Source organism: Molothrus ater, chromosome 1, assembly GCF_012460135.2.
Source record: "Molothrus ater isolate BHLD 08-10-18 breed brown headed cowbird chromosome 1, BPBGC_Mater_1.1, whole genome shotgun sequence".
In the NCBI taxonomy this organism is placed as follows: Eukaryota; Metazoa; Chordata; class Aves; order Passeriformes; family Icteridae; genus Molothrus; species Molothrus ater.
The window spans coordinates 78,195,358-78,221,144 of NC_050478.2; the positions used below are offsets into that span (position 1 = coordinate 78,195,358).

The 25,787-nt window shown below is 42.9% G+C and overlaps 1 protein-coding gene across 1 annotated transcript in view; it reads left to right on the forward strand.

Annotated features, from left to right (window-relative positions):
• The window catches only part of MYO10 (myosin X), a 162,931-nt gene that overhangs the window by 29,486 nt on the left and 107,658 nt on the right, over positions 1-25,787 (forward strand). Inside the window, exon 2 of the mRNA XM_036406885.1 lies at positions 5,875-5,973. Within this exon, the coding sequence (XP_036262778.1) occupies positions 5,875-5,973 (99 nt within the window). The remainder of the gene's footprint in view (positions 1-5,874; positions 5,974-25,787) is intronic.

A 25,787-nucleotide genomic window follows, 5' to 3' on the forward strand; every position in this document is an offset into this window, starting at 1 on the left:
TTCATATGTGAATTGAAGTCAGTGAGGGATATTCATCTTCCAGTGAACTTTCCATTGAGTAGTCTGGCCAGGCACTTAATATGGTTTTGGGTACCTAAATTTAACTGTTTTCAGTAGCCAAAGCCAACAGAGAAGGGTGAGTTTTCGGCACAATAACTGACTATTAATTTGAAATTAGCAAAGTTGTGGTCTTTTTCTTGATGACTTCTTTCTTTTCGTGGTCCCCTCCTTAACTGTCGTCAGTTTGTGACTTAGGAAAGAGAAGGGATGAAGATAAATGTGGTTTTGGTTATCTTTTGCATTGAAAAGCTACGTCCTGCTTGACCCAGTTAATAACATCTCTTCCTGTCTCTCAGACTTTGTGTTTGGAGCCAAGCTACTGAGGTGCATAAACAAAAAGTTCTCTAAATACATATTGACTATTGTTCCTTTCACTTTGGCAAGCATCAATAGTGGCAGCTTTTTGAATGCAGATACAGCATAACCTACATTCATAGCTCTTCATTTAAAGCAATTTTAACTGTTTTGAATCAACTGCACTGATGTATTGACTGGATTTCACATTATAAGGTGTGAATGAGTAGCTTTTGCACTGAGATGAGAACACAGTTGTTATACAGTATCTACTTTTTCACATGTAGACATATATACAATATATATGTTTATAAAATGTAATTAATGTGCAGTTATTTTATGCAGCATACAGCATGGGTGCATATAAAATCTAACTTGTTAATTAGAGTTTTGCAATGAATGCTCCACCATTTTACTTAATTGAGATAAAGTTCTTTATTAAGTTTGTGATTTTCAGCATATATATCCAACAGAAAGTAAAAAAAGAATGGATTTCTGTCATGTCCAAGGAAGACAAGAAGTAGTGTTTGCATTTTCAGCATTAAAATCTGTGAGGTAGAAGGACCAGGACTTCTCCAGGTGGTCTTGCAGCTGTGAGATCTGCAAAGCTATTTCCTTTCAGTTTTGCAGTCAGGAGAAATTTATTTGCTACGGAAATGATGGCATACAGCTGTTCTTCTGCAAGCACTATTCCAAGTATTTTTACAACCTTACTTCATGGAAATAAAAACCACTGGGCTGTAGTTAGTGTTCCATGGCTTTCTTTGCCCTATTACCACAGAAGGCTGGCTGTCAGGGAGCTCTGGAGTAACCCAAGACACCAGTCTTCTCCCTGCAAAAGAGGTTGAGGTCAATGTAAGCCGCCATGTGCATTGAGGGGATTCCTTCCTCAGGTGGGTCCTGTATGCCAAGTCTTGTCCATAAATTAGGCACTGGTGAAGATTTTGTCACCAGTGCATGGCTAATGCACTGCAGAGAGATGGCAGCTGGATCAATCAACTAGCTTGCATAGTTGGCAAGGTATCTCTTGCCAAGACCTTTTTTTTTTGCCCCACCCATAGGAAAAGGCCCATGGACAGACACTCCATTGTAGAGCTACCTTGCCAGGGAACATGTTGTATTTGCATTCCAGATGCCTCCAGCTTTGTGAGCTGCATTGTTCTGGCCTCCTTTGAATAGCAGCTATTGACCCCTAACAATGTACATTTGTTTAAATCAACCCCTTTCCCTGCTTTAAAAAGCTTATTATAGCACTAGCCCAACAAGTGAAGGCTTCTGTGCAGGCCCCTTCTTTTCCCCTTCACAGCCAGAAAAGATATTTTGCAGCATTAATTATTTAATTTCAAGATGGAAAACATTCTCCTCCTTCTGAGAGGCTAATTTTGAATGCTGAGGTTTTGGCAAATTTTGTTGCGGCTTAATGTTTACAAGCTTTTCATTGCTCTTGAAAGCATAAACTTCACGTTACTTGAGCTTCTGAGATGCTGGCAAATAATAAACCAGTGGAATAACAGAGGTTTGGTTGTCCTGAAACACTTGAGGAACTTGACTGCATTTTGGCAGATAGGCTTTTTTGCTCTTTATGTATGCATTTAGGTGCATTGAGCTCACATAGAAGGAGATGGTGGAGACTGACCAGGACAGACCTTTAGTGCCCAGCAGCAGGCTGGCAAAAGTATTTCTGGGCAGGGAGGAAGGGATGGTGTGTGTCGGCTGGGACCAAATTCTCTTTGCTGCTTAGGATGACAGTAGTACATGCATCTGCTCTTCAAGCTGTCTGGTCTCCAGAGCCTGATGGTGACAGTAGCCACCATCATTAAATCCCTTGCAATTTGTGTTTGCTGTGGAAAGCTTTGTTGTGCCTTGCTGGGAAAGCTTTGCTGTGCCTTGCTTCTGTGGGGTTATTAGGTCAAGGCAAAAAAGACCAGTGAAATAAAAATTTTCTGAGAGCTGGACAACCTTGTAGTCCTTTCGTTTTATGCCATAATAGTCCCACTAATAACAAAAAAACATTCAAATGTGAAACAGTGGTTGTCTGACTGAGTGGGATGGTTTAATGAGCTGAAGATTCTTTCTTCTGGTGTCCTGTGTTAAGTCAGGAGTATCTCTCATCTCATGAGGTTTCTATAGACACTACTGTTGTACATGTTAGTAAAGTGTTGTCTGCAAGTTGATGGAGGTGATCCTACCCCTCTTCCCAGCCCTGGTGAGCTGTGAGCTGGAGTGCTATGTCTGGTTGTTTGCTCCCCAGTGCAGGAGGGACATGGATATACTGGATAGGGTCTAAGAGAAGACCAGAAATATCATGAAGGTCTCTCTCCTAGGACCACAAGCTGAGAGTGCTAGAATTCTTAAGCCTGGATAAGGCTCAGGGGGAATCTCACCAGTGTATGTAAATACCTGGAAGGAAGATAATAGAGGAGGGGGCTCTTCTTGGTGATGCTCAGTGACAGGCTCAGAGACATTGGGCACAGGCTGGAACACAGGAGGCTCACACTGAACATCAGGAAGCACTTTCCTACTGCGGGTGTGACTGAGTGCTTTCACAGCCAGTTTTATGAGATCCTGCTTGAGCCCCTGAGCTAGAGGCTCACGAGAGGTCCCTGTCAATTTCAGCCTTCCACGATGCACGAATGAAGTGAAGTGGCTGAGGACATGCAGGAATCCCAGGCAAAGCTCAGCTCACCTTGCTTTCACTGTATGGCAAGGTGTAGCATGGGTGCGTCATCACATCATCTGTCTTGCTGTGCACTCATGTTTGTGGGTTTCTCTGGATCTGGATTGAAGGCACTTGAGACAGTAGTTCATGTTCAGACTCAGTTGATTATCATTTCTTATCAGTAACACAGTCTCACTACTGTGAGCTTGGCATCTTTTCATTGGAAGGCACAAAATGGCCAACAATCTCTTGTTACAAGGTCTTTTAAGACTAAACTATCCAATTAAGAACTGACACCTAGATTATTTTCCCTTTTAATCCAGTAACTGGTCCCAAAGAGCCCACATTATGGACTTTTCTGCCCAATTACAAAATGCTACCCAAACCCATGAAGAAGAAGGGAGAAGAAGCATGAAGAAGAAACCCAGGATGACACCCTGTGCCCTCCATCTTGTTTCCATCCAGAACATACTAAAAATCTCAAAACCTAATTTCTCACTAAGTGATACACCTACACTACTCTCTATAGTTTATTTCACACTTTTGTGGATTCTAGTCTACCTTGAAGTCTAGGAAACTTTCTCTATGAATGAGGGTCAAAGTCAGTGCTCCCCTGGGGGTCAGGGCACCCCAGAGCAGAGAGAGAAATATTCCAGGTGCCCTGGGTTTCCACACATGCTTATGGGTTTTAGGTCCATTCCATGGTGAATTAAGTGGGCTCTGCATCACCCAGCCCCACAGGGCAGCTGCAAGCCTCAGGTTTTCACTCTCAGGCACTCTTGGGGACAGTGAGCTGATGGCAGCACCTGCATTAATGTGAAAAACCCCTTTGTCTCTACATGGTGGTTGTGGTAGAAACTCCTTAGTACCAAATATGTAGCCTTCAAGTTATCATTGCTCCAGTGTCTGTACCCAAGGGACACAGGACATTTCTGTTTGCTGGCTCTGGTGCAGAGGTAGCAGAGGAAGTCCATGCGCAAAGCCCTCACATCAGCCTTCCTTCCTTTGGGAAGTGCAGGGTGAGAGGTACCCTTGAACCAGTCAGCATGGGGATGTTTGTGGTGTTCATGAGAATAAAAACAGAGCAGTGCCCTTGGTTATTTGAAGACCAGAGTCTGATGTAGACCCAGGAGAGTGGGTGGAAGTGTTCCAACTGCTGTTTCTGGATTTTGAATTTAATGTTACAGTCTTATCTATTGCTTTTACCACTTCTGGGGAGGATCTCACCACTGTTTCCCAGTCCCCTGCTGCCACTCACCCACCTCAGGAGCTGGCACTCTCCTTTCTGCTTCCATCTGCCTTAGCCCTGCACTTTGGAGTTTATGAACATTGCATTTGAACTGCTTCAGAATTGCTGTATATCCAGAAACCACCTGACTCGAGGTTTTGGAGTAAAAGGGCAAATGCCCCACAGGCGTTTGCAGCATTGAAATTGGAAAGCAGTTTGTGAAAAGATGCAGGGGCAAAAACTAAAGAGGGATGCTCTTGCCTCGTCTGTGTCCAGGTGAGCTCTTCCCATTTAGGGAAACCAAACAGCAAGAGTTTTTAAATCCTCCATGAGTACTCTTTTGTCTAAGTTCTGCTATTGTCCCATCATAGAAAGAAGAATAACATTTATTCAACATTGTCTAAAAGCATATGTAACTTGTAATGTGCCTGAAGTCCATGGTAAGCTCGTGAGCCACTCATCCTAAATAGGCAGCAGAATAAAAATCTGTATTTGTCTTGATTATAAATCAGGACTGCACTCCATCCACCTTAAAAAGACTTTATGTCTGGTTTCTCTGTGGGAAAATTCAGGCAAGGACAGCCTTTGGATGCTAGCTTGCAAAATTATTTTAATTGTTTTTTTTTTCTATGACTGTACACCCAAACCTTATGATTGTCAGGGTATATCCCAGCACTTTCCTACCACTCCTTTACTTTTGCTTTAGGAGCATATTTGACTGTTCTGGTGAAAAAAATCTCTGTTCTCTGAAAGCCACTAAAATACTGTTGCCCTGATATAGAGCCAGATGTTTGAAGAGAATGGAGTGTAGTTTTGGTTGGAAGTCAGGCCATGGGTCACTGCTGCTAAGTGTTTTCATGCCAGCTAAGGTCTTCTCCTACGCAGGAGCAACTCGCGTGGCTGTTGCTTGTGGGATGGCTTTTACTGCAGCTGCAGCATCAGCTGTGGTCCTCCTCCCTTGTTCTCAGTGCTAGATATTTCTCTTTTCATAATGCTGCATCTGCATCACCACCCAGGTGGTAGAGGGAACATTAAGCTCTACCTGCTCTACTAGGCTGGCTTGTCTCACTGACAGTGTCTCCTATGCCTGCATGGCAAATATCAGTTCTTTGTAACCTTGCTTGCTACTAGTTGGTCTTTTTTTAATCCTCTGCATTGTTGTGCAGTGAAGAGAGGAGACTCATATAAAGGGAAGTAGTTTAGAAAAAAGGTGAAAGATAGAACTGTTGGGCGTGTCTGACTGAGGTTGAAAATAAACAGGTAGGGAGCCAGCTGGCTTTGGGGCAGATCTTCTAAACTGTGTGTAAATTCAAACAGGGTTCTGTAATTTTACATGTGCTAGCATGAGGCACATGACTCAGTGAATCAGAGGATTGGCTCCAGCTGCTCTTCCCAGCATTTAGGAACTTGTGAAAAAAAAAGGCACTTCAGTGTAGTTCTCCTGTGTTTACTGATCAAGCAGAAACCAACAAATACTTGCTAAGAGATTATTTTATTTTCTTTCACTTGCTTATTTGGATTTCTCTTTCTCTCCTATCCCTTGAGAAGTATTTCCAGAGAAAAATAGTGAGTAGAATTATTTCCTCAGTTTTTCTCTTATGTCGTCTATAATTCTGGCTTTTTTTTATTGCAGGGGTCTCGGGTCTGGCTGCGAGAAAATAATCAGCATTATCCCAGCACTGTTCATTCCTGTGCAGAAGGAGTTGTTGTATTCAGGACAGACTATGGTCAGGTATGGGCATTGCTCCTCTGTGTTTTGTCTTTCTCACAACTCTGTAAAAAATAAGCTTTCACAGAAACACAGAATGGGTCAGGTTGGAAGGGACCACAGTGGTCATCTGGTCCAACCTCCCTGCTCAAGCAGGGTCATCCTAGAGCACGTGGCACAGGATTGTGTCCAGGTGGTTCTTGAATATCTCCAGTCAAGGAGACTCCACAACCTCTCTGAGCAATCTGTTCCAGTGCTTGGTCGCCCTTTACCTGCAGTAAAGAAGTTTTTACTTGTGTTTAGGTGGAACTTCCTGTGCATCAGTTTCTGCTGGTGGCTTATTTTCCTGTGGTTTTGAACTACTGAGCAGAACCTAGCTCCATCCTCCTGACATCCTCCCTTTCAGATATTTATACAGATTAATGAGGTCATTTCATAGTTGCCTCCTCTTGAGGTTGAATAGGCCCAGCTTCCTCAGCCTTTCTTAAGGTTGTGAATAAATGAGATTCTCCAGACTCTTTACCAAGAGGTCTCAGCTGGACCTGCTCCAGAAGCTCCATGTCTCTTGTACTGTGGATTCCAGAACTGCACACAATACTCCAGACGTGGCCTCACCAGGGCTGAGCAGAGGGGCAGGATCACCTCCCTTGACCTGCTGACAATGCTCTTCCTAATGTATCCCAGGATAGCATTGGCCTTCTTGACCATAAGGACACAGTGTTGGCTCATGGACAGTTTGTTGTCCACCAGGATCCACAGGTTCTTCTGTGTAGGACCCTGCACTTGCTTTTGTTGAATTTCAGAAGGTTCTTCTCTGCCCAGCTCTCCAATGTGTCCAGGTCCCTCTGAAAGGCTGCACAACCTGAAGTATCGACCTCTCCTCTCAGCTTTGTGTCAGCAGTGAACTTGATGAGAAGGGACTCTCTTCCCTCATCCAAGCCACTGATGAACAAATTAAATACACTGGGCCCAGTATAGAACCCTGGGGGACACCACAAGTGACAGACCTCCAACCAGACAGTGTACCACTGATCACAACCTTCTGGGATCTGTTCCAAATCCATTCTGCTGTCCACTCATCCAACATAACACTTACTGAGTTTGCCATGAGGATTTTGTGAGAGACAGTGTCAAAAGTCTTGCTGATGTCAAGGTAGAAAATATCCACTGTGCTCCCTGCATCCATCCAGGTAGTCGTTGCAGCACAGAAGGCAATCAGTCTGGTCAAGCATGAGTTAACCCATGCTGACTACTTCTGATCACCTTCTTGTCTCTTTTGTGGGTTGAGATGGCCTACAGAGTGAGGCACTCCATCACCTTTCCAGGGATTGAGGTGAGGCTGCCTGGCTGATAGTCTCTTGTGTCCTTCTTCTTGCTCCTTTTGAAGACTGGGGTGATTTCCAGGACCTTCCTGGCTTGTTTGCTGTGTAGCTTTCCAGCAGATGTCAGGTTAGTTAAAGCCCCTCCCCATGTGATTTTGGGGCTGCTGTAATTGCCTAGAAGGACCCAACCACCTCCTCCTCCCGGTCAGGCAGCCTGGAGCAAACATGCAGAGTGTCAGCCTTACTCATCTGCCCTTTTGTCCTGACCCATAAGCTCCTGACTGGCTCATCATCCACCCTGAGACAGAGCTCAACACATTCCAAGTGCTGCCTCACCGAGAGGGCAACTCCAGCACTGTGCCTTCCTGGTCTGTCTCTCCTAAATAGTGTGTAGCCCTTTATGGCAACATTCCAACGTGGGAACTACCCCACCACATCTCCAGAATCACAGTAAAATTGAAGTCTCACTTACAAAGGTGAGTCACATCTATGCCAGCATGCCTGGCACTGCACAGGCCATTCTGTTGTCAAAACCCCCAGAATTATGGTGGTCACACTGGCTGTGCATTTTCTTCTTGTGTGGAGGGCAGAGTGGGAAGCTAAAAGGTTTTTGAATAAAATATTAATTTTGTATGACCTGAATGTGCAACTTGGTTTTAATAGTTATTTCTGTTGCCTCTCCAGTCAGTTGCTATGATTGTGTCTGACAAAGCTGAAGTAATGCTGCTGGGTGTGAGAGCCTTGTTCCACATAGGTTGGTCATTATGTAGTTTACTGGAGGAAGGTGGCCTCTCAAAGGTTATAATCCCTAACAGTAACAGAAAGTTGGGGCTGGCACATGGCCAAAAAAATAAAAGCATGTCTTTCAGAGACAGGGAACCCTTGCTTTCTTTACATGCCTTTCTCCAGGCAGGAAAGGAACCAGACAGAATTGCAGAGTGGCTTTTGATGGGCAAAATGTAATGTACTCATGATTAAATTGCTGCTGTGCTGGCACTGTGGGATGAAAATGATGGAGAAACCACATCAGTGAAGAAGGGAAGAGCTGTGTGTGTCATCTGTCTGGACTTCTCTAAAGCCTTTGACACAGAACCCTACAACATCCTTCCCTCTAAATTGGAGAGATAGGAATTGGATGGATGAACTCTTTGGTGGATGAGGAATTGGTTGGATGATTGCATCCAGACAGTGGTGAATTGGTGAGAAGGATGTCCCTTGGAGTTCTGGACTGGGACCAGAGCTGTTTAATGCCTTCATCAACAGCATTGGCAGTGGGATAGAGCACAGCCTCAGCAAATTTGCAGATGACACCAAGCTGAGTGCTGCAGCTGACAAGCCTGAAGGATGGAATGCCATCCAGAGGGCACAGCACAGGCTTAAATGGGCACATGCATATGCTTCATGAAGTTCTTTGAAGTCAAGTAGAAGGTCCATGCATTTGTGTTGAGGCATCCCCTGGTATCCCTACAGATTGATTGAGAACAGCCCTGCCAAGAGGGATTTCAAGGTGCTGGTGGATGAAAAGCTGGACATGAGCTTGCAGTGTGTTGACATCCCAGGAAACAAACTCTATCTTGGGTTGTATCAAAAACAGCATTGCCAGTGGGTCAGGGGAAGGAATTCTGCCCCTCTACTGCACCCTCATGAGACCTCACCGAAGTGCTGTATCCAACTCTGAGACCCCCAGCACTGAAAGGTCATCGACCTGTGGAACCATGGAGGAAGGCCATGGAAGTTATCAAAGGCATGGAATGCCTCTCTTATGAGGTCAGGCTGAGAAACTTGAGGTTGTTCAGCATGGAGAAGAGAAGGCTCCAGGGGGACCTTACAGCACCTTCCAGTAGCAATAGGGGGCCTACAGGAAAGCTGGGGACAAACCTTTCAGCAGGGCCTGTTGAAGTAGGACAAGGGGTAATTTTTTAAATAGATGAGATTAAGGAAGAAATTCTTTTTTTAAAGGGCTACGAGGCACTGGAACATACTGCCCAGAGAAGCTGTGGATACCTGAAAGTCTTTCAGGTCAGGTTAAATGAGGTTTTGAGCAACATAGTCTATTGGAAGGTATTCCCCCTTGCAGCAGGGGGATTGGACTAGATGACCTTTACAGGTCTCTTCCAGTCCAAGGCATTTTATGATTCTGTCATTCTTTTCTCTTGCACCAAGTTATTGGTGGCCAGGTTATTGGTTCTCAGATTTAGGATGTTTCATGTTTTGACTTTCTCAACTGAATTTGAAGTCCAGTTAAGTGGAAAGGCTGAAACTCTGTCCCCTCTGTTGGCTTTTTCAAGCTAAAATAAGAAGGCTCCATCACATTCAAAGCATCACCATTACATTTGAGCTACAGTGTAGAAAGGCTGTGTGTGGATGTGTTTGTTGTTACACTAACATCCTCCAGGAAATGTCATTTTAAACACGTCTTTCATCTTAAACACAAGCCTTCTCCAGCTCCTTGTATGAGTCACCTACATGCTTACATGGGAGACTACCTGTAATTTTCACAGGATTTTGTAACTGGATGTGTAGCTATAAATAGCCTGACTTTTAGAAGTGTTTTGAGCTGCAAAATCCTTATACTTAAGGGAACCACAGATGCACCTGTAAAAGGGACAGCTTGCTTTGGTGCCCTAGAAAAGAATGGCTGACATCCACCAGCAAATAAGTTGCTTGTTTATGGTGTTCTGTGTGCATGTTTTGTGTGATGCCTTTCCACGATGTCCATAATGCAAGCTGAAACTTCAGGTAATATGGAAAAAGTCTCAAGTCTTTACCATGATGCCATCCAATTGATTGCTTAGAAAACCCTGGTGTTACAAACACCACTAGGCAAAAAATTGCCTCCTTTCTTTGGGTGTGCATGTGTTAAAATCAGGTGGTGCAAAATGGGAAGGACATAGGGATTGGCCTTCAAACCTGTGATGTGGCATTCCACCTCCTCAGCAGGTCTGAGCTGGCCGCTGCACAGCCAAAGGCATAGTAGAAATTCACTGCATTTGATAACTTCAGTCATTTTCAGGGCTTATGGTTTCAGGAGTGGACTTAGTGTGTAAAAGGACTATGCCAGCTGACATTGGTAATTTCTTATCTTTTCTCCCATTGCTTTTCCTGATGTGCTTTCAGACCATTCTGCTCTTGCTGTTTGGTTACCTGTGGGCTGCAGAAGGTTGCAAGCAGGTGAAAGGGAACTGAGATAGTGCTTCACTATTACCTCTGACTGTTTGGCAATCCCTGCAATGCTCAATATAACTTTGAAGAACCAGAGAGGGGAAACAAGGGGTGAGGTTGCAGAAATATGGGGTGATGATGCTTTTTGAAGCATGGTTGGTGCATTGATTCCCACATCATTTTGACAGCTGGAGCTCATGTTCAAGTCTAATGACAAACTGATGAAAACGCTGGGACCTTATCAAAGCACAGCATTGTTATTCATCTTCTCTGATTCAGTAGCTTCTACTAGACTTTGCACTTCTCACCTTTCCACTGAGCATTCTGCATGTCTTCCTGTGACATGATTGGCAGGGCAGTGGGACTGGGAAGGTCTGTTGCTGGAGTTGGTTTCGGATTTTACTTTTATGAGTCTGGACTTCAAGTCTTTGCCAATGTCAGTTTGCAGAATTATTACATTTTCATATCACACTACATTACTTCTTAATTTTTTCTTTCTGTTCTCTTGTGAGTTGCAGAAATTAATTTGCCACAAAAATCTGTAGCACCATGCAGTTGTATGCTGAAGGGGTGGTTGTAGGGAATCCTGCCCAGTGTGAAGGTAGGCTTATATAATGGTATTCTAACAAGCTGCGTAGCAATTTCTTGATTATCACACAGTGATATAATTCCTCCTCAAGTGTTCTTGTATATAGTACCTGAGTGTTTCAGTTAAACAGTTCATTTGCTAATAATCATTATAGACAACTGTGATACTGTTTCCTGCTGGTGTCATCCTCTGTGTGAGATGGTTGTAAAACTAGCTGATTTGATGGTCTGTGGGAAATATCCAATACATGAGATATGGTGTACTAAAATGGGAATATCACATTGTAAGTTTGGATTTCCCTGAGCAAATAGCTATGAAAAATTCATAGCTCTTTATGAAAAGAAGAAAAACGTGGCACTGAATGGGGGTAGATGAAAACCTCATTAAATACAAGGAGGGGAAGAGTACATCAGGCCTGTGTTTCAGCACCCTGGCCCAAGATAAAGGAGTGGGAGATGAAAGGTGTGACCTCCCTCTTAGCACATGCTCACAATGCTGGGCTGCAGCTGGCTCTGGAGTAGCTCTCCAAAGCTTCCTGCAGGCTGGCCTTCAAAACAGGGAGTCTGCAGTGACTGGAAAAGCTACCATGTGCAGACAATTCATATGGTAAATATGTTTCCCTTTATAAGTACAAACCTCATGCTTTCCAGGAGAGAAGATGCTGTACTCATTTGTTAGCTAGTGGGTGGGTCGGTTGTATTGTTTGTTTTTCTGTTCCATTAGTGTAGAGAGCTGGTAAAGGGCTCTGTCCTGGATGTTTTGGAAATACCATGTCTATGACTCTACTGTATTAATACAGTATATTCATACTTAGTACGAATATATTAAGTATGTCAATGAAGTCTATGAACGTTTAGAATTTAAAAAGTAGGTCCTAATCTTTCCTTGTGTGTTTAGATACACATTAGTATATAAAATGACATTACAGTTACTGCATTTTTTTTCAGGTTTGAGGATATTTTTGCTGCATTTAGTTTTGGGGTTAAACTGATTTCTTCCTTAAAGGCTTTATTTACAGTAAAGCAGACATTTCCTCATTGTCTTACTGTATTTTTAATGAAGTTGTGTGAGCTTATAAAGTGCTCAAATGAATGCTTAAATAAAGTCCTAAAAGCCCTGCTGTCATTCTATGCTTTGTTTGAAATTACGTACTTGTGTATATTCAGTAATCAATGGTTCCATTGAGAAAAACCTCCTTCCAGTTTCTATCCTTTTTCTTTTTTTTCTGACTACTGTGAACTTTACTTATTTCAGATCAAAGAGGACTGCATCGTGCTCCTGACTTGCACAGACACACGTGAAGCTGTCTGCAGTGAAAGCATAGATAGCAAATACAAAAAGCTTGGGGGGAGGAGTGAAATCTTTCAGAAGAGCTGTGTTGTTTTGCATGGCATTGATTTCAAGAACATTTTTCTAGTCACCTAAATAGCCACTCTACTCTTTCTTCCATTTATACATCCAAGTATATATAAAAGTAATGCCAATAAATATATAGTCAGCACTGTAAATATATAGTCTGTGAACTAAGGACTCTTTTTTTTTTTAAGTGCAATTATTGCTGTTGGTATAAGTAGCACTATGTTTAAGCCTTTGAGAATTGAGGACTTCCAGAACAGCACCTAAGAACACACATTTTTAATAACATCTATTCCCTTGCAAGGGAAGAATTGTATATGTGTAAGACATAATTAATGTATGTGTGTGTGGAGGAAATCTTATCTGTACAAACTCATCCAGGGAGAAATAAAAGTTGAATCAATTGCTGCAAACTGTCCTCAGTCTGACACTAAAATTTCAGGATACTTAATTGCATACCTACTTAGCTGACTGAGAGAAACTTTTACATCGAATGTTATAAATAGAAACAGCTGACTGATAATATGCAAAAAATGTAGGCTCTTTAAAAACACATGTCATATTTCACCACTAAAGACTTTATCAGTTAAACCAGCTTTCAGTGAGTTTTCTTCACAGAGAAGTCCTTCACAGCATGGTGTTATGTCAGCAAACAGAGTAGAGCTTGGTATCCTTAGTTTCAAATCAGAGGCACCTGTAAATGGTTTGGGCAGCAACAAAAGTATTTTTTCCTGTGTGTTTAAGTTATTGCAGCTCTTCTGCGGCATTTCTGCATCTCAGGAATTGGAAGGCTACAGATGTTCCTTGTTAAACACAGCTCAAGTATGTTTTCCATGGAGGTTTTCACTTTTTTTTTTTTTTTTCTTTCTGGTTTGAAGGCTGGGAGAGTTTCTCATCGTGACCTCATTCAGAAATTGTAGACCTGGGCTTGGTTTGAGGTTTGGGGTTTGTTCTGTCGGGGGGTGGGGGGGTCGCTTTTGTTTGACTTTTGAGTTAGCAATAAGATTGTGTTGACGTTACTGTGTAGTTATACCAGGAGAGCTCATGTTTTCCTCCCTTTTGGTTTAAAATTAAAAAGAAAGCCCCAAATGCAGGTAATGGCTAAGCATTTCTCATAAGGACTCTTTTCTTTGCCTTGTGTCCTTTCTCACCCTCACTTGGGACTCTTGTGCTGGCCTTTGCTGTTGTGAGGAGCCTTTTTAAACAAGAGTCTTCCGTTCATATTCACAGGGCATGAATAACACCACTGAAGTTACTTGGCTTAAGTTACTGAAGTCAGTAGGACTGTTTATCAGTAAATGCTGTGTTTGGCTGCATCCATAGCTCATGGGATCAGGCATCGGAGAAGTAAATCCTTCTGGACAAGGATTTTCTTAGCTAGCATTGAAAAGCATTATGATTGCTTCTAGCTCTTCCACATGAAGGCCTAAAAATATTTCCAAACAGTGATTTTTTGGACATTTCCCTGAATTCAATATCTATTACCCTTCAAATGCACATTTACAAGGGAGCATTTTAAAGAAGCCCTTTGTGAGCTCCCTTGTATATACAGCCTCTTAAGAAAATACACAAATATATGCAGTGGGCTTTGGTCTTGGCTACTCTTAGCATTAAATGAATCCATCTCTTTTTGCAAACCTTATTTATGAAGACTTTCATGCTTTTTAATTTAATGGTGCATATGAAGAGTAGTGACTGCTGATTCCGGACACTGGGTAGCTCGTGTGTGTTTTGGGCAGCAGATCCCCTGCCTTTGGGGCTCAGGGTCAATGCCAAATTCAGCAGCTTTACAGCAGGAAATCAGATTCCATCTGTCTAAACATTGTAAAGTTCATTTTATTCTCCAATCAGTTATATTTGGCTTACTTTTAATAACTCTACTGGTTAGCATACTTAAAAAATCTTGGTGCTGCGGCTATTAGTATGTTAATTTCTTGGGGGTTTTTCTGTGCCTTTCTTACTGTTGTTGTTTTTAAGGGATATGTGTGGGAGTTTTGGGTTTGGCAGATGGTGTGGGGTTGGGGAGGGCCAGAAGTCAGCCAGAGCACCTTTTAGTACTCAGGATTTATCTTCTGCGGAGAAGTGTTTACATCTTTATGTTGGATGTCAAAGTTCAGCGACTCTCGCTGCAAGCGTCTGTTGGCGCGCCTGTAAACAGAGCTCGTGACAGATGTGAGCCGGCAGCTTCCTCCAGGAGCATCCGCAGGGAGCCTGGCCTCCGTGCCTTGCACAACTGCACTTGGCTGTCCCTGGGGCCCTTTGGTGGCCCAGCCTGTGGGGCATCTTCTGGAAGGAGCTGCGAGGAGGGGTGGCCGTGCCCTGCTTGCCCATGCTTGCTCCATCCCCTGCTCTTTGCAGAAAGGTGCCAGCAAAGTGAGCGACGCAGCAGAGGCTGCACGTGCCCTGCAAGCCCACGTGTCCCACAGGGCCACTGAGCTGTGCCACCCCAGCCCTCCTGGGAAGCATTTAATGGAGTGTAACTGCAATGCACAAAAGGCTCCCCGTGCCTGGTAAGGATTTCATGCAACTGCAGCAAACGTTTTCCTTAATGGAAATGCTGCTTCTAAACCCCAAGTGTTACTTGTCAGTACCATGTTTGAACACTGGTTCAAGTGGAAGCACTCACAAATTGAACAAGTGTTTTGGATTTTTTCCATGTGTGCCATCTTCTTTTACTTTATAAATACTTGCTAATTGGAAAAATCATTAATTTGGGTCTCTTAAATTCTCCAACATGGAAATATTAAAAAGGCATTTAATTATGCTGAAAGGAGCAATATCTGTATCAGAGAATATTTTTCTGCCCCTAATTCTCGAGCTAATTCGACTTGTCTTTTTATCCCTTTATATCAAGTGTGATATTTTTACATGTCTGCCATTCTCTGAATGTTTGTTAAAGGGTAATAGGGAAAGCAAAGCCTCTTTTGTGTGTAGTTTTCCCTGAACTATGTATCTATTACATAAAAAATACAGAGCAAGTTATGAATTACTTCTTGGATATGTTGCACATGTTCTGTCCTTACTTTTTTCCTGTTACTTCCCTTTCTGCCAAAACCACTATCAGTTTGATTGATTTCAGGAAGGGGAAAGTTTTAATCCTGAAGTGAGATATTTTAAAAGAAAGGCTGAATTGTAAAAATCCACCAATGCAAAACAAAACAAAAACCTAAAAACCAAATCCCCAAACCCATCCCAAGTGCCTGACCAGGGTGATGTTATTATCCCTGCAGAATGAACTTTCGGGCTATCAGTGTGTGGCCAGTTTTGGTCAGAAGTCAGGGAATTTGCAAGTGAGCAATCAGGAGATTTCTAATGCACAAATGATGGGGGCAGGAGGGCTGAGCAATGACCATAAATAACTACCTTCATGTTGGATTTTCAAGGGTTTTGTTCTGTGCTGCCTAAACAGAACAGTAGTGTTTGCACTAGCTTTACGGAAATTAATTTGTTTGGCATTAGTGTGGCCGTTGTTAAGTGTTTTCCTACCCATATAAATTTAATCTTTATTAACAAAAGCATTTATCTGTGAGCAGAGTTGTTTTATGCTTTTTAGAAGGCCTGACTGAAAGCAGTTGGCATCTGAGACACTGACAAAGAGGTACTTTCTGCATCCCCTCTGGTTTGCTGTGGCCATGTAATGGTTGTGGCTACGTAAACAGTTGAGATGTCAGTCTTCTCTCTTGCTTTCTGCAAAGAAAATCCAAACCATCTGTCTTTTTTTGGTGCCTTTATTATGCTTGTACTAAAGATAGCAAAACTCTTTGTTTTAAGATTAAAGCAGATGTACACAGGCTGCCATATTAATTTCTTTTGTAAGGGAACACAGTTCAGCTGTTCACAAAACATGGGAAGGAATTCAGGCAGCATCGTGCCAAAAAACGATGACAACAATGAATCTGTAGCTCCATGATGAACAAGCTTGTCACTTTGGTTGTTCCCCTGTTCCTAAATTCCCTTGGATGTGAGGCTGGTCTCATTGTTCAGCATTGTTGGTGTTTTTAGGAACATATGGTTTAGGTTAAGCACAATTACATGTGGGGATACTTCGCTCTGCAACAGGGCATTGCTCAGTTTTGCTCTGGTGAGGCTTTGTACCTTACAGTGCAGATAAATGGTGGGTGGCCCCTAAGATTTTTACTTGGAGAGATTAATTGAGCAAAACACAAGTGGCCTAGAGCACCCTTTTTTTTATTAAATGGATTTTTAAATTTCATAGTATTTTTTTAAATTAAAAAATGACTGAATAATTCTGGACAGGATTTTACACAATGATGGCTTCTGAGAAAATACTAGTGCATGTGCAAGCACCATTTAAAAAAGTTGATAGTGATGTCCAGAGGCCATCGTCTCTCTCTCCTTTACAGTCAGGCCCCTGGGACCCACTGTTTGGAAGAGCCATGTCCCATCCCCACCCCACTTCTCCATCAGGGACTGAAGACTGCACTTATGGGTCTGAGCAGTGAAAAATCTTTTTTTTACATTGCTATTTCAAGTCATTAGAATAATTTTAAAAAGTGTAGCCATTGGGGAGGTGTGTGGGGTACTGCATTAGGTGTGCTGGTGATCCCAGCCCATGGGCTGGACAGCAGGTATGATAAGGTAAAATGATGAATCTGTAGGAAAGGAGACTGTGTCCACTGGCAGCTCCTCTGGGGAAGGCTGCAGTGCCTCTGGCTGCATGGTGCTGGTTCTGTAGATGGAAAGCTCATCTGATCTTTGCCCTATCCTGTGGTCACTCAAACAGTTCCTGAAATTCATGTTACCTCTGTGTACCAGAGAATACAGAAACAAAGGGGAATCTTCTGCAGCTCCAGGTACTCTTCACTATACGAGCTGACTTTAGGCAAACTAAATCTGAACAGCCAGACTGGTATTTCAATGCCAGATCACTTTCAAAGCTTGATGTTTGAAATGCTGTTTGAAAGATGAGGTACTTCTTGCAGAGCTTCAGGTTCTTTAAGCAGGCAACACAGGAGCTTCCCTTTGTGATAAGATGTGTCATTGCACCTTTGGGAGCCTCATGACATTTGTATTCTTGAACATTTCAAAGTGACTTGTTTGAAAACGTCAAGTGTTCTCATGAGAACACTATCAGAGCAAGATTTCCCCTGAAGCATTTCTGCAGTGTGATAATAAACTCTTTCAATGTTAGCTGCAAAAGGAACTTTAAGTGCTCTTTCATAGTGGTGCTTTTATTTATGCTAAACCAGGGGAAGAAAATGTTAGTGTAGGTCATGTGCCTCCTCCTCATCCAGCACTCTTTATTTTGTAAAACAAGCCAGGTCCTGTTTAGCATACACATGGTGAGACGATTTAAGGAGATTTATCTACCCAAGCTGACTTTACCAAGAACAGTTACAAAATGTACATGGGGAAAACCCCTCTGTGTTGCAAAGTCATACCCTGGAGAGTTCAGAAATGCTGCAGAGCCTCTTTTTGCACTGTAGAAAAAGCAGCGTGCTGCCCCTTTGCAGCTAGGTGGTTGCGGCACACACTGGAGAGGAGAGGGACCTGTACCAGTCATCTCTAAGCAGCTTCTGGATGTTCTGGAGTTATAAGGATGTGTACAAATGGGGGTAGAAGTAAAGAGTGTTTCCTCAAAGCGCCCTAGTAGTCCTCCTTGTTCATTTCTTTTGTTTGTTTGAGGGGATTTTTTTTGTGCCTCCTACCTGCCCTTTGTTCTGTCTTCCATGCATGGGCTCCTGTGCTTTTATTTGTTTGGTCTCCCCAAGCTTCTGCTTCAGATTCAGCTCCCATTCATCATTCATCCTGCTCCTTCATCCCTGCAGCCTCGCTCCCTGCTTTTCTCTCTGACACCCGAGTACACGTGTGCACACGTTGGGGCACGGGGCAGGCTGGCAGTTCCTGGGCTGGGAGCACGGGATCTGTCTGGGTGGGTGATGGACCCACTGCCCTCCCCAGCTGGGAGCACGGGATCTGTCTGGGTGGGTGATGGACCCACTGCCCTCCCCAGCTGGGAGCACGGGATCTGTCTGGGTGGGTGATGGACCCACTGCCCTCCCCAGCTGGGAGCACGGGATCTGTCTGGGTGGGTGATGGACTCACTGCCCTCCCCAGCCAGCAGCAGGGCAGTGGGGGGACCCCACTGTAAAGGCAGAAACCTCAACACAGCAGCAGCCCCACAGAGCCTTCTTCAGCTCATGAGGAACACAAGGATCAGATGCCCTGTTCATCCTCCATTCCAGGCTCTGGTCAGGGACAGCATGAACAGCATGTTGGAGCTGCCAAGGGAAGCTCCAGGAGCTCTTGCTCAGCAGCATCCAGAGCATGCCAAGGGCAGGAGGCCTTTCCCAAGGTGTTTGGCTGCTAAATGTCTGAGCCTCTACTGAAGGCTTGCTGTAGGATTTTTCTCCAGTGATTTGTAACTTTGTAGAGCTGATGACTTTTACAGGAAAGATAAAATCTTGCCTCTTGGAAACAATTGTTCCATTATTAAGTTAAACGTGCCTCTCCAAAGAATGGCCTCGGAGAATGTACATGTATCAAATCACCAGAGTTATTGTAGGCCTGAATGACACAGAAGTACTGTTTTGCCTATGATGATAAAATAAGCTACTTTGAAAAACCATGCATTTCTAGTGAGATGTGTTCCTGCCACTGAATACTTGTCCTAAGCTTTCCACATGTAGCAGAATTGGGAAACAGATTTGGGAAGGGACCAATCTTAACCAGTAGAACTGACACAAGCCTATAATGAAAATAATTACATATATTTTACTGCTGATTATTTCTCTCTTGAAAGAGTGTTTTTTCACTAGCATCAGCAAGGAGTTCTAATTAGAAGAAAATAATAAATCCATTCCATTATTAATGCTGCTTTCAGGCAGGCATCTAATATACATTGAAATCTGATGGTCAGACTTCATTGGCGTTATCAGTGCATCATTAATGGTTTAAATGGAATTACAGAGGGCTTCTGTCACCACAAGATTTCCCCAGGAAATGTAAAGTTCTGACAAGGATACTTCAAGGTCTGCTAGGCATTTGAAATATGTTAATGTTTTTCACATGTGCTCAGTGGGGGGGGAAGAGAGGGCAGTATTGCTGCGTGACCAGGAGAGCAAAGGGAGCGTGACGAAGGCTCAGTAAGTCCAGCACGTGAGCATGTAGTTCTAGGAAGAATGTGAGCACTGCACTGGGTTTGTACATGAACAAAACCCTTCATGTGGCTATGGGCTGCAGCCAGCAAAGACTGTGCAGAAGGTGAACAGGAGGCCAAGAAGCATAAGGCTGCTGGGGGTCCATTTTTTCTTAAGCAGTACCCTTGGTTTTCTTCTGGGCATTTTAAAAAATTGTTTTTCTGGGCATTTTTTAAAATGCTTGCCCTACATTCCCTGCGTGTGACTGTGTTAACAGATCAGACCAGATGCTGCTGTGAATATTCAGTTACTCCAAATTGGTTGCTGATCTCTGTTAATCCCAAGCATGCTGACAGTGTATGTATCAAATGCATTTGTTCACATTTCAGAAATGAGCATAGCTGTTGCAATGCAGTGCAGTGTCTTAATGCCCCTAATATGCTGATACAGCTCTTCTGGAAAGTATTGTCATGTGTACATATGTTGTATAAATGATGAAATGGGGAAATGTGTGTGTAGGTGCTCACAGATATATATATCTGAATTGTTTCTTAAAATCAATGGACTTAGAATGTGTTTACTCTGCATCACATGCAGGTCCATATCTGTAGAAAAATGCTGGACAACAGTAGCCTACAGAAGTTTTCTAAGTGAAGGCTTGATTTTTCAGTTATAGCTTCATGCTGATGCTAGATTAAAGCAAAACCTGAGACCTTGGCTAAAGAAAACACAGTCAGGTAGAGTAGTATTCAGCTTGTGGTATTGATAAGCTCCACAGATGCACTTTGAAAAGTCCTTGAACATTGCTACTTGAGTCAGTGCTGTTTGAATATGAAATCCTTAAATCTGACTCTCTGCAAGCTGAACAAACAGTGTACTGTACATTATGTCCTTAGAGCAGATTAGGCAGCTTGAAGTCGACAAAGATTCAGACACCACAGAGATTCAGAGCTGTGGAAGCTGCTCTCGAGTCATGCATTTTTTGCATAACTTCTAACTTGTGTACAACCGTGATGCTCTTATCAGTTTCAGTGTTGATGTTATGTAAATACTGAGCACCTTATCACATGTGGTTCAAGGTTGCAGTTACAAGCAGTGCTTCCTCTATTTATGTATGAAAATGGAAAGAAATGTCTCATTAGAAGTGTGCAATTGAATAGCAAGCCAGGGACAAGCATTACCACACTGACACTTGTAAAGCAAACTCACCTTTGAAGTGATAGCAATGGGAAACAGTAGCCAATTCTCTTTTGTTGAAAAATTTCTAAAGGGACAGACTAATTTTTATAATGGAAGATGAAATTGACTGATAAGGAAGCTGTTGGAACCTGGCTCCAGGTTTTTTCAACGCTGGTAAGTGGTATCTTGAGCCGTTAGGACCTGTGAATTAATGGTGCCAGACTTTGCCATGTGAAAGGGAATCCAGTCAGCCTCTTTCCCTTACACAGCACAGGTGTTACTTCTGTTTTTAGTTTGCATTTGTGATTATGTGTCAGTGATCAAAATACACTAGTAGAAGCGTTACTCTGAGGACAGTGTCCTGTCACCTCCATAGTAGCTCAAGTGTGGAGGGATGTAAAGTAGCAGGTCCTGCATTTGCAGCAGGACACAACAGAAGCAGGTGAGTTACTGGCTGAGGTGACCCCCTCCCAATCTTAGCATTAACTTTTCTTGGCAGGCATAAGGGGCAATGTCGTGGGTTGACAAGGAAGTGAGTTTTTTCAGGAAGTTATAGTCAAAACAATTAGTGGTCAGATTTGAATATTGACACCTGTTGTAAGCACTGAAGACATGGACATCCCTCTGAGAACACAGGGGGTTAAAAGCAGAGGACTCCCAGAAGCAATCAAGCACAAGTTACATAAGGAGAAATAGCTGTCCTCTGCATTTCCAGACCTACTTACCAGTCCAAAATATTCTTGCCTTTTGGAACAATTTGTGAGATGATGGACAAGTGGAACAAAAATCTGGATGCTAAGATAGTAGTTTCATCTACTCCTGTAATTAAGCTCTGAGCACTTGTAGCTTTGTTAAATCTCTGTTTTATTTGAAGCTAATTTGGTTTCCAATCTGGCAGGAACTGTCTCCCTAATGTCAGTTTTTTCCTTACCCTCCTTGGCACAGTGCATGCTTTCCAGAGACCAGCGTATTATTTCTGTCTAGTGAAGGCACCCCCACTATGCTGATGTAGCTCTTGAATCATACAGCTACCAGCATGCACATCCCTAGAGTGAATAACAGCTCTTTGCAGTACATGTGTAAATATTTACATCCATTTCCCTCCCACTTGGTAAAGCACTCCATTTTTGTACAGTACAAAGTGCTTTGTATACAGAAAAAAACACATTGTTTAGTTGGTCGAGTTTGTTTTGAGGGGGCGTTATGTTTATTTAACAGAAGGCCAAACGAGTTGCAGCATGCATTTTGTGGGGTAGTCCTGCTTTCATCCAGTTTCACAGCTTGCCTGGCAGATTTATGACGAGGTGAGGGACTTCTTGAAGGTCAGACAGTGAATCAGTGGTTGGGTAGAACCTCAGGTCCTGCTGACTCCAGCACTTTGTTTAAAAGTTCCAGCACACAGCTCTGGCTTTGCAAATTAATGCAGAAAATAAACCAAACTTATCCTCAGCCCCACAGTAAACTTCAATAAAGAAATTTTGTGGGGGCTATTAAAATGAGCTTGATTGGTACTGAGAAGCTCAGACCTGTCCTTGCAGTAGTGGGGAATTCTGGAAATTATTGTGGTGCTTCTTTTCCACTCTTTGAAAAGGTTTGAGTGCTTAAACCCACAAATTAAATACAAGTAGATGTGTGCATCAGCTACTGCTGTTTTATCTTTGTTGCAGAGCAGTAACACATGAAGATCTTCATCCATTTGTTACACCTCTGTACCAAGTAGGGCATAAAAGCAGAAGTGACAAACTTGTAGTGTCAAAATCGTTGGAAAACTCATGGAAGGTTTAGGTTGGCATCTCACTGTGTTGCAGTCAGGTAGGGTGAGCTGCAGCAGTGAGGATGGCTGGGGCTCCTGCAGCCAGCCCTGGCAGCAGCTGTACTTGGAAAGAGCAGCTGCCTCCTTGGCATTTTCCTTTACAGGAACAAGCAGTATGGCCATTCATGTCATCAGAGGGACCAGCTCTTGCTGCCCTGGACTTGCAATAAAGAGGTTCCTTAGGTTTAGAGCTCTCTCCAGGTTTTTTGTGATTTTAACTTTTTCCAGCATTTCTATACATGCCAGGTTCTGGCTGTTGCTTTCGGGCAAGGGCATCACAGGATGCTTGGTGACTGAGGTGAGTTTGTGAATGCTGTTTGCTAATTTCCAGTTATGAAACTTAAGAAGTGATCTGCATTTCTGTTAGACAAAAAAATTACGAGCCTACCACTGGAAAAACAATTAGCGTCTGTGTCAGCACAGGTTTGCCAGAAGCAGAGCATCTTGCTACATTGTCCTGACATGTCTGGTGAGTTTGGAGTCACCCAGAGTGGTGGGACTTCCATGATTTGTCAGCAATAATTCCAACTTCCCTTCCTTTATGCTGCTTCATCTGAATTCACGCTTGGCTATCCATGTCTGAATGTACAAGACCTCGAGAATTAAGTCTGGAAAATGTAGCAATGATTTTTTTTTTAACTGTTTTGGTTTAGATTATTTTCTTTACTTTCTCAGTAAGCTGTATTTTGAACAGGCATGTGGTTTAATTTAATTTTCTCATCAAAAATGTGCTGTTGCCAACGTCAGGTCTTAAAACTTTCTTTTGTTGTGTATTGACTGCAGTATTCCTGAGGCACTTCTTTGTGCTTTTATTTTTTGTCTTCTACATATGGATGCAAATAGATATATTCAATTCAGTTATTTTATGATAACTGAGTTCTGGCCTTGATTTGAATCCCTCTTATCATTTGTGCCTGCATGCTAAGGTTAGAGCATGTCAGAAAAGTAAGATGTGCTCTCACTATCTGTCAGATGCAAGGCAAAAATAAAATCTCCAGCTTTATGCATTTAATAGTAAATTAATAGAGATCTTATCATTTGTTAGAGATGCATATTACTAACCTCAGCTGAAAACTTGATGTGTGGTAGGAAATCAAGCTAATACTTGCTCCATCCATTAAAAGGAGCAAACACAGCAAGAGGCCAGGATAATGAGATGAGTATAAAGGGAGCAATGAATTTTACTATAGTTTTGAAAGCTCATTATTGAACAAGAGGTTTGTGAAGAGGCTTGGAAGAAAAGCTAGCTCTTGCTGTTGGAGTACAAATGGAGTTTGAACTTTCTTTTAAAAGATCTTGAATCTGTTACAAGTGTATTGAACTACATGGTAGTGGTAAGTGTCTGAGTTTTGGTCTCTGAGCTCATGGAAAACTTAGTTTCTAGGTGCATAAATTTAGTACTAAAAGGCCTGTTACTTACTTCTTGGTTTGTGTTTGAAAATAGGTCTGTGGGTCAAAAAGAAAAACCCAAACCACCCTCAAATGGCATTCTTTGTTTTTCTATTTCGTTTGAGAAGAATTGCAACTTTTTTATTGCAAAGAGTCTGAAACAGGTCTGTATCCATGAGAACTTGAGCATTTTTCTTAATAGAAGATACTAACAAATACACTCCATTACACTTTTCAGCTCCAGTGAGTTTAGCAGCCATATGTGCAGCAGTTCTCTGGGCAGTACCTGCACTGATTTTCACATGTGCGTGTTGGGTTTAGCCAGAGATCCTGTTGCCATCCCTGCAGGGTGGATGTAGCCTGAGGTTGGCAAGGTGAGCATCCAGCAGGGTGAAAGCTGTCTATCTGATGTGAGCACAGTGTGTGGTTGATGTAGTAACCAGAATCTGCACTGCTGGCAGCCTCTGACCACTGGAAATAAACATTTACTGGTTGCTGATCTGGATGCACTTCTTTGCCCAGTGATCTAGCACAAGTGCTCGCCTGAACTTGTCTCAGCAGTGTTATCTTCTGGGATCTTTAGACAAGATGGTAGTGTCTTACTAACATTTAAAACTCCTTTGTGTTTCAGGACCCTGTCCTGTGCCTTTCCTACATGGCATATTTTGTGCCTTGATAGCTTGAATTGTGGAATCTGTGTTTCCTGTGGTCAGTATCCCATTCAAAGCATCTGCCTGTAGTGTTGTACACTAAGGGGATGTCTCTCCACTTGTTCAAAACATCTTTCAGAGATCACTGAGTTGACAAGGCTTTCCATGCTAACTCGCATTTTGCACCACTGTTTAGAAACAAGTTGTCTTTCACTCCTCCTTTTCTTCACAGCACTTTTTCTTTCTAGGAAGTGGATTGTGCAAAGTCAAAATAAAAATCTCTGTGTGGGCACTGCTACCACTGAAATTTCAGCTGATGTAGCAGAGTGGTTTCACTGTAGTGGTGCAGTTGTATGAGAGGAAGGAGGACATGCTTGCAATTAGGTGCTGATTTTCTGGGGTCAAAGCTGTTGTCAGTTTCTTCTCAGCTGGGCAAAAAAATTTCCTTTATGTCCAAGGATCCCAGGCCAGTCAGCATGTTTTTTTTGTCTCAAATGCACATGGAAAAGGGTCAAGTGATTTCAGAAATAGCTGATACAGCCCTTATTGGAAGGGATTTGACTTCAAGTTGCTCGCACTATAGTAGAGGGAAGGACCTTTGCACTGCTGGAGCCCACAGCACCAAGGGAATAATTTTGGAGTTTTATTGCTTTTGTGCGTGTTTTAATTGGATTGAGCTGTGCCCCAAGGGGCCTGGAAAAACATTTTGGCAGATGTGCTAGCACTTCTCTGACTGTGTGGACAGCCTGCTAACCCTGGAACAAGTAACCGCAGTAGCGCCATAAGCAAAAGAAAATTCACTGAAAAAGCACCATCAGTGTAATCATGGTGAGGTCAAGGGCCTCTGCTGGGAAAACCTCGTATCTGTGATTCACAGGATGCATCAGGAGGCTCTGGTGTAGACCTGTCTTAACTGGAGAGGCCTCTGGTGATGAGGAGTGAATTTGTGTGGAGACCAGCAGTTGCTTGCTCTCTGTTGGCAGCTCTGCGTATTTGGGGGCTTGAGTTACCTTGCAGGAGCAGACAGAGGGGATCAAAATGAGTCCTGCTTCAACTTTGTTACTGACTTAATCCCTTTGAGGAGTTCTGTGCCTGGCATGTGCTCTCTTTGGCTCAACCTCTCTAGAAGTGCATCCTGATAGTCCAGGTTAAACCTTCCCCTCACCAACAGGCTTCCTCTGCCAGTAACTAGGCTGCAAGTACTGCTTCCCTGCCTGGGAACATGGAGCAGTGTTTATGAACAGTCTCACGGTAGGGTGGAGGTTCTGTCTTTTTGTG